General features: G+C 45.3%; 1 protein-coding gene across 1 annotated transcript in view; it reads left to right on the forward strand.

Moving 5' to 3' along the window:
* The window catches only part of asap1b (ArfGAP with SH3 domain, ankyrin repeat and PH domain 1b), a 73839-nt gene extending 60542 nt beyond the window's left edge, over positions 1–13297 (forward strand). Inside the window, exons 21-28 of the mRNA XM_080020258.1 lie at positions 501–608; positions 2008–2239; positions 7419–7577; positions 8824–8902; positions 9618–9682; positions 10115–10632; positions 11096–11218; positions 12161–13297. Of these exons, the coding sequence (XP_079876384.1) occupies positions 501–608; positions 2008–2239; positions 7419–7577; positions 8824–8902; positions 9618–9682; positions 10115–10632; positions 11096–11218; positions 12161–12235 (1359 nt within the window). The 3' untranslated portion in view covers positions 12236–13297. The remainder of the gene's footprint in view (positions 1–500; positions 609–2007; positions 2240–7418; positions 7578–8823; positions 8903–9617; positions 9683–10114; positions 10633–11095; positions 11219–12160) is intronic.
* The last annotated feature ends 948 nt before the right edge of the window (positions 13298–14245 follow it).

Raw genomic sequence — 14245 nt, forward strand, 5'->3', positions numbered from 1 at the left:
CCTCTCCTCTTCTCTCCTCCTTCCTTCTCTTCTCTCCTCCTTCCCTCTCTCCTTCCCTCTCTCCTTCTCTTCTCTCCTCCTTCCCTCTCTCCTTCCCTCTCTCCTTCCCTTTCTTCTCTTCTCTCCTCCTTCCCTCTCTTTCTCTTCTTCTTCCTTCTCTTCTCTCCTCTGCCATTTGACACTGTTTGAATTCCCTAAATAATCGTCATTACATGAATTCAATAATAACCCATTGATGAAAATATTGATGTGTAACATTATCAGATCACAAACGTCTCATTTGGGCGACACAGTCGTTGTCCGGTCATGGCGCACACACACCACTAGAGGGCGATCAAAGCTCTGCAGCAGGAATGCACAGACGCAGTGATGTGTGTGTGTGTGTGTGTGTGTGTGTGTGTGTGTGTGTGTGTGTGTGTGTGTGTGTGTGTGTGTGTGTGTGTGTGTGTGTGTGTGTGTGTGTGTGTGTGTGTGTGTGTGTGTGTGTGTGTGTGTCCCAGCTGGTCCAGGCTGCAGAGGGGAAGTTCAACCCCCACATCCACGTGGAGTACGAGTGGAGCCTCCGTCTGGAGGAGATGGACGAGAGCGACGACGACCTGGACGACAAGGTGAGGAGGTCGCTCCGACGGGTTTGCACAGGAACCAGAACTCAGCTCCAAGTGCTTCAAACTACACATGTATATGGATATACATACTGTATATAAAGTATTGCAAAAGGCAAAATAATAACTATCCATTGGAATGTAGTCGTACTGCCGTGTAATGCTGATGAAAAGAGACTTAGGAGTGTCGATCTAATGGATTATTATTATTAAGTTACTATTGTAATTGTGGTGCAGCCCCTTATCGTTATTATAAGAGGAAAAATAAAGCAAATTTTGAAGTCTAAAAATATCTGGAAAAACAACTTCTGCATAACACGGTTGATATCTTGTTTGAACCGCGCTGTCACAAAGACCTTGTGGTGGAAGTTTCATCCCCAGTAAGACACTTTATGACATCATGGGGACGGTATCTCAGGAGGTAGAGCTGGTGGTCTAGTCATCTAAAGGTTGCTGGTTGGATCCCAGGCTCCTCCTGCTAGCATGCTGTAGTGTCCTTGAGCAAGACACTTAACCCCTAATTGCTCCTGATGGCTGCGTCCGTCGGTGTTTAAATAATTGTAAGTGGCTTTGGATAAAAGTGTCTGCTAAATGTAATGTAATCATCATATTATTTACTGTTAATTAGATTTACAGGAAAGATGCTTTATGACATCTTATGATTTACTAAAAATGATATAATACACTTTATGACATCATATTATTTACCATAAATTATGTTTACAGTAAGAGGCTTTATGACATCATCATATTATTTACTATAAATTATATTTACTGTAAGAGGCTTTATGACATCATCATATTATTTACCATAAATGTACAGATTCTGGTTGAGAATGTCCAGTTAGACCGTGTCCAGTGTGTGGTGTTGACTCGGTCACTCTGTAGTGTTTAGACGTTGCCAAACTGGATTTACGTGTATATTTGAGCATCTGAGCGTCGAAAACACTGTAATGCGCGACTCAATGATGAGTTCAAAATCCAAGGTGGTGTCGGAAAAATAGAAGTACAATGGTAATTATCCACAGAAATATCACTGAATAGTATATAGATATATAGTATATAGTATATAGATAATAGACAATAAAAAAATCATTGTCCAAAAATCCAGACGTCAAGGTCAGTCACAATATTAAAAAAAATAAAGTACTGATAAAACGAGACAAGCAACCAGGACACTACAAACCAGATAGGGGGCCCATGCTGTGTTCAAGTTCTCGGAACTCGGAAAATTGAATTCTCTGGAAAAAAAATTCAGAGAACTCGGGAAACTGAAAAACGCAGCCGACAGGACTAAACTGTATATTGCTGTGTATTGTGTATTGCTAATTATTATTATTATTATTATTATTATTATTATTATTATCATCATCATCATCATCATTAATACATCTCCACCCTCCAGCCAAGCCCCATCAAGAAGGACCGCTCCCCGCGGCCCCAGAGCTTCTGCCACTCGTCCAGCCTGTCCCCCCACGACAAGCTGGCGCTGCCGGGCTTCATCAGCCACCGCGACAAGCAGCAGCGCCTGTCCTACAGCGCCTACAGCAACCAGATGTACAGCGCCTCCACCGACCTCTCCACCTCCTCCCCAGTGGCTGACGGACCCCCGCTGCCGCCACGCAACCAGGGCAAAGGTCAGTGGCCTACATTTTAACTAAATCAACTAGAAATTAGAGCTATTCTATTTGAATTAATATTTTGATTTCCGATATTGTGACGTATTGTGATATTGAGGGGATGGTTATTGGTTCAGGGCTTGAGATTAAGTATATGCAATATTGTGTATTTAAATATATTATTATCTAATATAAGTTAAGATAACACAATATAAATCCCAGAGGCGAAATTCTGGGGGGGGGGGGGGGGGGGACATACAAAAATGTTTTATAATATTATTACTGTTGGTTTTTTTTTATTATTCTGAATAAAACATTTTGAAATATAAATATATAAATGTATATAATGATTTTTGTGTATATATACACAAATAAGTATAAAAAAGTATATATATATATATATATATATATATAAAAGTGTATATATATATTTTTTTTTAAATTAAATATATTGATTATATACCATATTATATATTGGAATACACTATTATCTATATCTGTTTTATTTATTAAATACATAGTATACAATATTTATTGTTTATTACAATGTGTTTTTTAATTAGAACACAAAATGTGTGCTTCTGCCCTAAAAATACCTCCCAAAATAGAATTATTATTGAATACCTAAATACATTACTTATCACCAAGACCTAACTCCCAGACCACATCTAGTGTCCAATGGACGTGCAGGCGTTATGCTGTGAATAATCTACAGCGTTATTTCATTTTATATACCTCAGGGTGAGATCATGTTCCACTAAAACCTCCCCTGCAAGTGTTTATATTCTGTTATTCAAAGTATCTGAGGCTCGCATGCTCTCAATCTGTCAAATATCTGAATATAAACTCACACACACACACACACACACACACACACACACACACACACACACACACACACACACACACACACACACACACACACACACACACACACACACATTGTTATAGTGGTTTCAAAGTGTGGTCCGAGTAAAAACACCTGCTTAGTGAGGACCCACACACATACTCACACACACTCGCACATAGACACACACACACACATACACACACACACTCGCACATAAACACACACACATACACACACACACTCGCACATAGACACACACACATATAGACACATACACTCACACATACACTCACACACACACACACACGCACACGCGCTCTGCAGTGGAATGCGTTTTGTCAACGCAGGGAGTAGCGCTCCGTAGGGTGTGCTGACACAAAGAACCTCCAGGAACATTAAAAAACAACGTGGCCGCTCGGGTTGTGACCTCGCCAACACGCTGGAGCGGCGACGCAAACCCAAACCCTGGCGCTCCAGCGCTGCAGACTGAAATTAAAACCAACAAGCTCCAGAGAAGGAGTGGAAACACAAACAGGGTGAGGAGGCGCTGCAGCGGGAGGAGACGTTCATATCATAACACAAACTGAAGATTTATTGTTGTATTAAAAGTGTAAAATACCAGAGCGTCCTGCAGACGCACGTGTTGTCAGAACTGTGCAAGTCTGAGCTTTGTTTTGGAACAAATATACAAATTATGTTCAAACAACTTTTAATCAATATTATAACAATATTATAACAATATTATATTATTATAATAATATAATATTGTTATAATATTGTTATAATAACAATATTATAATATCATTATAATATTATAATAATATTATAATATTGTTATAATATTGTTATAATAACAATATTATAATATCATTATAATATTATAATAATATAATATTGTTATAATATTGTTATAATATTATAACAATATAATAATATTATGATAATATTATAATAATATTATGATAATATTATAAAAATATAATATAATAATAATATTATGATAGTATTATAATAATCAAAAGGAATAAAAAGTGATTTAATATCTTCTACATTTATTTTGTTCAGTTCGGTGGAGGAGGCGGTTTCTTCTCTTTCAGTTCCTCCTCCTCCTCCACCTTCCCTTCCACATCCTTCCTCCACCACCTTCTCCCTCCTGCTTGGTCTTTCTCTTCCTCGCTTTCACCTCCTCCTCCTCTTCACTCCTTCTTCACCATCTCCTCCTCCTCCTCGTTCCTCCCTCCCCCCTCCCTCTCCTCTTCCACCTCATGGCTCCTCCTTCTTCACCTTCGCCCTTCTCCTCGCTCTTTCTCTTCCCCCTCCTCCGCCTCCTCCTGGCCACCCTCCTCCACCTCCTCATTCTTCTCCTGCTCAGGGCCAATCTCTCGCCTCCTCTTTCTGCTTGGCTGGTCACTGGTAATGATTCATGCTGCGCTCCTCCTCCTCCTCCTCCCCCTCTTCCTCCTTCCTCCTCGCTCCTCCTCTTCCTCCTCCTCCCTACTCCTCTTCCTCTTCCTCCTCTTCCTCCTAGCTTCTCCTCTTCCTCCTCCTCACTGATAAGGTTTTATCCTGCGCTCCCCCTTCCTCTTCCTCCTCCTCTTCCTCCTCAACACTGATAAGGTTTCATCCTGCACTCTTCTTCTTCTTCCTCCTCTTCCTCCTCCTCTTCCTCCTCCTCACTGATAAGGTTTTATCCTGCGCTCCTCCTTCCTCTTCCTCCTCCTCTTCCTCCTCCTCTTCCTCCTCAACACTGATAAGGTTTCATCCTACACTCCTCTTCCTCTTCCTCCTCTTCCTCCTCCTCAATGATAAGGTTTCATCCTGCGCTCCTCTTCCTCTTCCTCCTCCTCCTCTTCCTCCTCCTCACTGTTAAGGTTTCCTCCTGCACTCTCCTTCTTCCCCCTCCTCCTCTTCCTCCTCCTCCTCTTCCTCCTCCTCACTGATAAGGTTTCATCCTGTTATCCTCTTCCTCCTCCTCCTCTTCCTCCCCCTTGCTGATAAGGTCTCACCCTGCACTCCTCTTCCTCCTCCTCCTCTTCCTCCTTCCCACTGATAAGGTTTTTATCCTGCGCTCCCCTTCCTCCTTCCTCCTCCTTCCTCCTCCTCCTCTTCCTCCTCCTCACTGATAAGGTTTCATCCTGCGCTCCTCCTCCTCCTCCTCCTCCCCCTCTTCGTTGTCCTCACTGACAAGGTTTCATCCGCGATCCTCCCCCTCCTCCTCCCCCTCGGGGGGTGGGGAGCTGGGTGGTGTGGTGGGTGGAGGAGGGAGGAGCCGCCGTGTTGACGCGCTGACGCTGCTTCTCTCCCACATTCCTCATCTCGCTCTTTTCTTTTCTCCTTGTTTTCTCTCTTGACTCTTCCAGCTCCACACTTGGCATTCCTTGGCTCTCACTCCCACTACGCCACTCTGGCTGGCACTCGACCATACATCAGTGAATATCCTGCTTTTACGTTCTCCTCCCCCCTTCCGACTCCCCCCTTCCTCCTCTCTTTACGGCTCAGAGAAGCCACAGGATGGTGGATTAGATAGAAATACAAACAATTGTTTTTATGAACACTATTGATGTACTCACTGTGCAGTTTCAGCACATTGGAATCATGTTCCACCATCCCTGAGCTGTAAGGTATTTTTTTATTTTCTTGTTATTATATTTTATATATATTTATTATTATTATTGTTGTTATTATTTATTTATTGTTTTTTTTATTTTTTTTATATTTTTGTATTATTTATTATATTTCATTACATATATATTTGTTCTATATATTTAATTATTATTATTATTATTATTATTATTATTATATATTTTAAATTGTTTATTATTATCACAGGTCATTTCTCTGGCTGAGTTCTCTATTAGCTGTCGGGTCAGGCCGGTCTGGCCTTGTCTCTGCGTGGTTCTCATCCCGTTTCTCCTCCTGGTGCCTCCGCCCCGCGGCCTTTTCCCCGTTGCTTTCCTTCCTCGTTGCTGTGACTCTACTGTCTTCAGGTGTCGTCCATTTTGTCCAGAGAATCTGTCCGAGCGAGACGTTCTCCATCTTCCTTTGTTTCTGTCTGTCCGTCAGGGTTTACCCTCTGTTCATCACCTCAACGCCACATGTGATGCTGTGTACTGGACAGTACACTCTACTGGACAGTACACTCTACTGGACAGTACACTCTACTGGACAGTACACTGTGCTGGACAGTGCACTGTGTACTGCGCTGTGTACTGGATAGTGCACTGTGTACTGGATAGTGCGCTGTGTACTGGATAGTGCGCTGTGTACTGGATAGTGCGCTGTGTACTGGATAGTGCACTGTGTACTGGATAGTGCACTGTGTACTGGATAGTGCGCTGTGTACTGGATAGTGCGCTGTGTACTGGATAGTGCGCTGTGTACTGGATAGTGCGCTGTGTACTGGATAGTGCGCTGTGTACTGGATAGTGCACTATGCAGTACATGGTGCACTATGCAGTACATGGTGCACTGTGTACTGGACAGTGCACTGTGTACTGCTGCACAGAAAGTGATTACTGATATAAGAGTAGCAGACAGTGAGTTCTGCTGCTGTGGCTGCTAACAAACATTAGAAGTGAATATAATATAATATCATGTAATATAATATAATATGATGATATAATATAATATAATATCATGTAATATAATATAATATGATATAATCATGTAATATAATGTAAGATAATATTATGTAATATAATAATACAAGCAGTTTTCAGAAACAGATTTTATTTCTGTATTTCATTGATGTTTAGGTGATTTGCATCATTGGAATTGTAGTTAAACAAATAACAATTGAGTTTGTGACCTAAGGGATTGTTAACAAAACAAACGTATCCTTCTCCTCTTTAAAGTCACCACTTAATTTACCCATAATGCAGTTGGTTCTTTGTCTTCCCTCTGGGTTTAAAGCAGCTCCCTCCAGTTCATCTTCTCTCAGACTATTTACCTGATTCTTGTGATGTCATCAGATAAACACATTTACACGCAGCCAATCACATGTAAAGAATGATATGAGGATGCCACGCCCATATCAGGAAGCCAACTTTGTAGCTGTCACTTCATGGTCAGCTCATGAATATTAACTCAGGCCTAGAGATGCTGCTGCATGTGTTTTAATGCCATGAAGTCTTGTGCTATGATTTCCGTCCGTCTTCTTGCTGTTGCTATGGCGACCAGGGGCGTACGGCCATCCTCCCATCGCCTCGCGTGTTCATCTTGTACTGTGTGTGTGTGTGTGTGTGTGTGTGTGTGTGTGTGTGTGTGTGTGTGTGTGTGTGTGTGTGTGTGTGTGTGTGTGTGTGTGTGTGTGTGTGTGTGTGTGTGTGTGTTGTCTCACCCCTCCAGCTCCCACCTCACCAGGCCCCCCTTCTGCACTCACCCCCGGAGGCAGCTCCACCTTGTCCAAGAAGAGGCCTCCACCCCCTCCCCCCGGGCACAAACGCACCCTGTCCGACCCACCCAGCCCGCTCTCCCACACCCCACACAGAGGGGGAGTCACTGGGGGTGAGACGCCACCTGGACGCATACGTGGAACAGGGGGCTTTGTTTGGACGGTCCACGGGGCGGAGTCAACTTAGTTGTCAGAGACGGGGGGGGGGGGGGTTAGGACACGGCTCGGAACAGCCTCTCAGTCGTGGTTTGAAATCTTCCCAAATTTGTTCTGCTCCTGGTCTCAAACGTCCGGTTTCCAGCAGGAAGATTAGAGCTGAGCTGGACTTACTAACTAAACCTTAGGATGAACGGGCGTGGCCTCCGGGTGGACCGGGTTGATCTGGACCAAGACCAGACAGGAGGATCTGAGCGCTCCCTCTCCCGGCTCCAGGACTTCCTGTCTGGACTCATTCATCTTAAATCCTGGATTAGTTTGGTCCTGATTTGATGAAACCGCCTGTGAATCCGCCCCGCTCCGTGTTGCTACCGACCGCCTTCGTTTTAACATTGGACAATGTCAACTAGTCCAGTTTAAATACCAAACTCTGGTGCCAGTTTTATAATTGACTTATGGTTACGTGACTCTCAGGTTAGGTCTTAGTTTAAATTGAAGTTATTACATTAAAGTTAGGTCTTAGTTTAGATTTAAGTTATTACATTTAAGTTAGGTCTTAGTTTAGATTTAGGCATAATTTCGTCATGTTGGTGTAAAAATATGGAAAGGTGGTCACCAAAGCAACATACATCCAATGCTTGGAGATTTAGGGATTCCCCAAAGTTGGCACGAAGTTAAGTTTTAAGTTTGAACTTAACTTTGACTCATTGTATGAAATACTTTATTGATTATTATATTTGGACCGTCCACGTGAAGTGTCACCACAGCTCTTACTTCAGGGTCATTTTTCATTGTGTTTTCATCCTGTAGCGTTGTTGTTGTTGTTGTCGTCTTTGCGAGGCTGCTGTGTAGTAGTGTGTAGTTTGTGTCGGAGTAGCTGACTCCTAACTGGATGACGAGTTTCATCTTCCCACCTCATAGCTTCATAACTTCATTACTTGCTTTTGGAAAGCTCAGCCAGGTTACCCCCCCCCCCCGCCCCTAACCCCCCTCAATTATTTTTTAAATTTATTTAATTTAATTATTTATTTTCTCCAACCATCAGAGTAATCATTTTAATTTATTACATTTAAATCAAATTATGGTTTTGGTCGATCTTCCGCCATAGGAGCATGAATAACTGTGTGTGTGTGTGTGTGTGTGTGTGTGTGCGTGTGCGTGCGTGCGTGCGTGCGTGCGCGTGCGTGCGTGCGTGTTTTCCAGGGAGTGACTCCACCCCTCCCCCGGTCAGTAAGATGTCTCCTGTTTCCAACAAGTTTGAAGGCATTCCACAGCAACAAAGGTATTGCTCATAACTCGTCCCCAGCTCCACAGCTCCACAGCTCCACAGCTCCACAGCTCCGTCCCTCTTTTCTCAACGCTCCTGATCTTATGGTCTGATGAGGATAATAAGAGATTTTAGATCCGTATCCAAATGAATTTCGCTCCACCCTAATCCACCAATTTCAAAATTCACACAATGTCGCCATGGTGCAATGCAGAAAATGACGGTTATTATTTTATAGATTTTAAAGGGGCAGTGTGTAGAATTTAATATTCATAAGTCTGTTTTAATGAGTGTATTATCCCATGAAAATAATAATGGTTGTGTTTTTGTTACTTTAGAATGAGACATTTTTATCTACGAAGGGAGCGGTCACGCTTCATGGAGCCGGCCATGTTGCACCGCCATGTTTCTACAGTAGCCCAGAACGGACAAACCACACACTAGCCCTCAAGGGGGCTTTTCGGCCGCCGTCTCCCACGGAGGTCGCCCTTTTTTGTATTCGGTCGGCTGCGGTGTGCAACCTCACCACTAGAGGCCGCTACATTCTACACACTGCACCTTTAAAATGGAAGAACCGCTAACGTTGCATTTTTTTACCCTTAATCCATCACAGGAACAACCGTGTTTCAAAGTAAATCCGTTGAACTTATTGATCGACTGAATTAATGGATGAATTGGCAATTGATGATGTTGATGCTTCTTCCTCCATTTGGGCTTTGCCTCTTTCCAGCACTACTTCAAGCAACACAAAGTCCACACTGGGACCTCGTGTGCTTCCCAAACTACCTCAGAAAGGTACGGTGCTGAGCGGCGTGTCTGTTGTTGTCGTTTTCGTGCCGTTGGGGGTGAAACGTCGTCCCGTGTTTTTAATGACAGCTCCACCAGGTGGATTTATGTTGAAGGTGACATTTGGGAGGAGCTGCTTTCTGTTGCTGGTTAGGAATATATATATATATATATATATATATATATACAGTATATATTATTAGTGTTGAAGGTAAAGAGCTGAACTTTGACTCAGACAATGAGTCAGTTGTACATCCTCCTCATGTAGATCCTGCATGCTCCTTGCCTCCTTGCCCCTCAAGTCACTGAAGCAGGTTCAGACATGTGACAACGAGGACGTTCTGACTCCACTGGAACCTCACAGTCATCAGGGTTAAAGGAGCCATCATCACACACTGACAACATCTGTCTCTCTCTCTCTCTCTGTCTCTCTCTCTCTAGTGGCTCTGCGGAAGATAGAAACGATACACCACCCATCCATGGACAAGCCCAGCCTCCCCCCGGAGGTCTTCCAGAAGTCTCCCCCGGGGTCCGAGACGCCCCAGAAAGCCCCTCCCTCTGAGCGGCCCCACCCGGGGGACCTGCCCCCCAAGCCGCAGCCCTCCGACCTGCCCCCCAAACCCGGGGAACTGCCCCCCAAGCCGCAGCTCTCCGACCTCCCCCCCAAGCCGCAGCTGGGCGACCTCCCCCCCAAACCGCAGCTCAAAGATCTCCCCCCCAAGCCGCAGCTGGCCGACATCCCCCCCAAGCCCGGCCCGGCGGAGCCCGGGCCCCGGCCCCCGCCGGGGGAGCCGGCCCCCAAGCCTCAGCATCACCCCCAGCACCAGCCTCAGGACCCGCCCTCGCCCAACCAGGGGGCGGACACGGCGACGCCCCCCCAGCCCGCCAGCGAGGACACCAATGGGAGCCCGGCGGGGCCGGCGGAGACCCCGGTGCCGCTCCCCAGGAAGATCAACTCGGTGAACACCCGCCTCCGCCCGCCTCCACCCATCGCTACACATCACCCTTTAAATATTAATACTGAAATGTGCATTAATATGGAATATTTCGGGGAGGGGGTTGAGTTTAAAGCGACGATCCATGAGGTTGGGGGATCACACTCCATTCAAAACTGATACGGTTATTTCAACTTCCTGCAGCGTTGCGAGACTGCAATGCAAGCGGCGTGGTGTGGGGGAACAGGCACAACACAAATTCATTACACGGCTGTTTCTTATGAAGTGGGAGTTGAATAAAGTATCAAATATGGGATTTTTTATTATTATTATTATTATTATTTTTTAATAATCTCACGGATCCCCACTTTAACGGCCATCACTCCCAGCCCGTTTGTGGCAGATCCGCTGAATCCAAGAAACCTTCGATTGGGAGTCAGATCTCCAGCCGCGGTGTTTACTGTGACTCCAACGCTCTGGTTTTCAGGGGAAGAGCAAAGCGCGGCGGGTGAAGACCATCTACGACTGCCAGGCGGACAACGACGACGAGCTGACCTTCGTGGAGGGCGAGGTGATCATAGTGACGGGGGAGGAGGACCAGGAGTGGTGGGTGAGTGACACTTCCTGTTTGGCTCTTCACCCTCATCCCGCCGCCGCGGAGCCCGTCCGGGGCTCGGGACGAAACGTCTCCCGTTTTACTGAGTTTTCCGTGGCGTTATTGTCGATCTGGAGATGACAAAAAAGGAAGTGGGCGTGGCTTCACCTGAAGATGCAGATGCACACAGTGACGGTATAAACATTACTGTATTGTAGTGATTTTAAACATGACAAAAAGGGAGCGCTTCAGGAATGTGCTGATGGAGTTTACATTTTTGCACTGTCATCACCGTAACGGCCATCTTTAATTGTCCAGACAAATTACGGCAACGGAAAGAAAGACTAAAATAATATAACAGTTAAAAACCGTGTAGAAGGCGTCGTGTCCTTGAGTATTTAAACGCATTGTTTCACATTCTCTGTGAATGTGTGTGTATGTGTTTTAAGGAGTTGTCATAACAACGCCGTGCCCGTTATTGACGATCAACTCAAACTCCCTCCCTTCACAGCTCCTGTTGGTCAGATTACTGAGGTTTGTCACGGAGTCGAGTCAAACGCTCCCAGGTTAGAAACGGTGAAATGTAAACACTGTAAACCTGTAAATACAGTAAACACAGTAATCACTGTAAATACAGTAAACACAGTAATCAATGTAAACACTGTAAACCTGTAAATACAGTTAACACAGTAAACACTAAACACAGTAATCACTGTAATCACTGTAAACACTGTAAACACAGTAATCACTGTAAACACAGTAAACACTGTAAACACAGTAAATACTGCAGTAATACTGAAAGGGAAACATCCGACGGAGCAAAAAGACTTGTTGAGGAGACAAACACGGCCCGTTGCCATGACGACGCGCTTTGTGGAAACCCCGGGTTGTTTTCACCCAATCCCATCAGGCGGCCATGTTGTGACCTTGCTCTCCACCTCCCCCCTGTCCCCTCAGATCGGGCACATCGAGGGACACCCGGAGAGGAAAGGCGTCTTCCCCATGTCCTTCGTGCACATCCTGAGTGACTGACGGCCGCAGGCGTCGTCCGCGCCTCCGCCCGTGGAAGTCGTGTAAATAGCTATCGTAACAACCCCGCCCCCGGCCCGCCCCTCCGCCCACGAGACAGACGCTCTGAAGAAGAAGAAACGAATAAATGAAGAACCCCGAGAAGAGGGACGTGTCTCCTCCACCTCCTCCTCCACCTCCAGCAGTATTATCTCCTCCCTCTAGACCGAGCTGCTCTCAGACCCCAGCACTTACCTTCCAACTCTATGTTTATGCTGTTACCTGTGTATATATGTATGTAAATATATATATTTGTGTGTTGAGTTGTGTGTACAAACATGTTTTATTGTACAAAACATGTGGCCCCGCCCGCGGAGCGTGGCCCCCGGCAGGCGAGCCTTTGGATTTTAATCTGTATTATTGCATTTTACCGGCCAAGGCCATGGAGTCGACATCAGCCGATATATATTTGTGGAAAAAGAGGAAGAGGAAATGGAATGTGAAATAAATAGATCATGTCACTGTCTCCTGCATCCCCCCCCCCCCACCCCCTCGTAAAATTGACTGAAGAAACGCGTTCGACCACCCCCCCCCGAAGACCACATAGAAAAAAAGAAAGTCATTCAGTGTTTTCCTCCTTGCTTGCTTTGTGTGTACATGTATTCTGATTGTTTTACAGTGTAGGTCACCTGCTGCTAACCTTAAGAAATATCAAAGCCTGTGGTTCACTCCTCCCCTCTCCGTGCTGCGGGGGCCACCGGGCGGGGCCCTGCGGGGGGGGGGCGGGGGTGCTGCAGGGGCCCCCGCTTGGACTCATGTGAGAAGACGAACTTAAAGGGACACGTGAGCAATAACTTGTTTTCGCCCTCGAAACGCAGGCGTGGGTTCCCGGGGGGGGGGGGGGTCCAGCTTTTGGTCAGAACTTTCAAAAACAAACAAAAAAAAACAGCAAAAGGGTTTAAACCACTTTATCAACTCAATCTTTAAGTTGTGATCCATTGTCATGAAGTAGTTGTGAAACGTCGGTGTTGCCAGTTGAGTCGGAGCTCAGTCTCCCTCACTGATGCAGATCATGTAAAATACGTCATTTCCATCATTAAAAGTGCTGTACACCCAACCCACCCGCCTGCTGCACTGTGCTCCCTCGGGATTTTAGGAACCGGGAGAGACTGTTGCTCAGTATCTGGTAGTGACACTTTGGGTCAAATACAATGTTCCACAGATTAACTATTTGATGTCTTTTCAACCCGGGCCTGAGTACAGGGGCCTGTTCTCAATCTGTTCTTGTGAAGCATCAGTTGCAGCCCAAGTACTGTTCCAATTCAAAGTACGCATCAAGTCCAAATGCCCGGATGTGGACTTGCGCCGCCCATTTTTTCAAGGATGCATCGGTGGCGATGTGACAGCCAAGTATCCCAGAATGCATTTGGCACCAGGTGGTGGTAATGGCGTTGGTCCCTGGGAGTCTGTACTCTAGTCCAACTTGCCAAGTTGGAACTACCAAGTCTGGACTTCGTCTTGAGAAACTGCCACTGTCTGCTCTGGCTCTTACTTGAGCAGCTGAAACTTGAGCAGCCACGTTCCACCCAGAGCTGCTGACGCCGGCGCTGTGCTCCACTAGTGGAACTAGTTGGTTTTGGCCTGAGTAACGTGTTGAGCCGTACTGAACTCGAACCAGGGTGCCAAGTTTCTCTTTAAAGAGAACCAACATTTTGCCAAGTCATCCTTTGCCCCCAACGTTCCATTTGACAAACTTTTAACACAGGGCATCTCCAGTGCAATAAGAAAGCAGAGAGTGTTTTCAGAGCAAATCATCTTTTTATTGTTGCAGCTTCAATTCTGTCTGAACCAAAAAAATAAAAAAAGGGGGCAGCTCCAAGTCGGTCAGAATTCACCAAAAACACTAAAACAAACTCTTCCTTAAGACAACATAAATACCTTTGTGTTAAAAACACAAAATTTGCCACTAAAATAAAGATATTAACTTAAAGTGTCATACCAGAACACAGTAAACAATGCATCATGTCGGGTTCC

Source organism: Zeus faber, assembly GCF_960531495.2.
Source record: "Zeus faber genome assembly, chromosome: 19".
In the NCBI taxonomy this organism is placed as follows: Eukaryota; Metazoa; Chordata; class Actinopteri; order Zeiformes; family Zeidae; genus Zeus; species Zeus faber.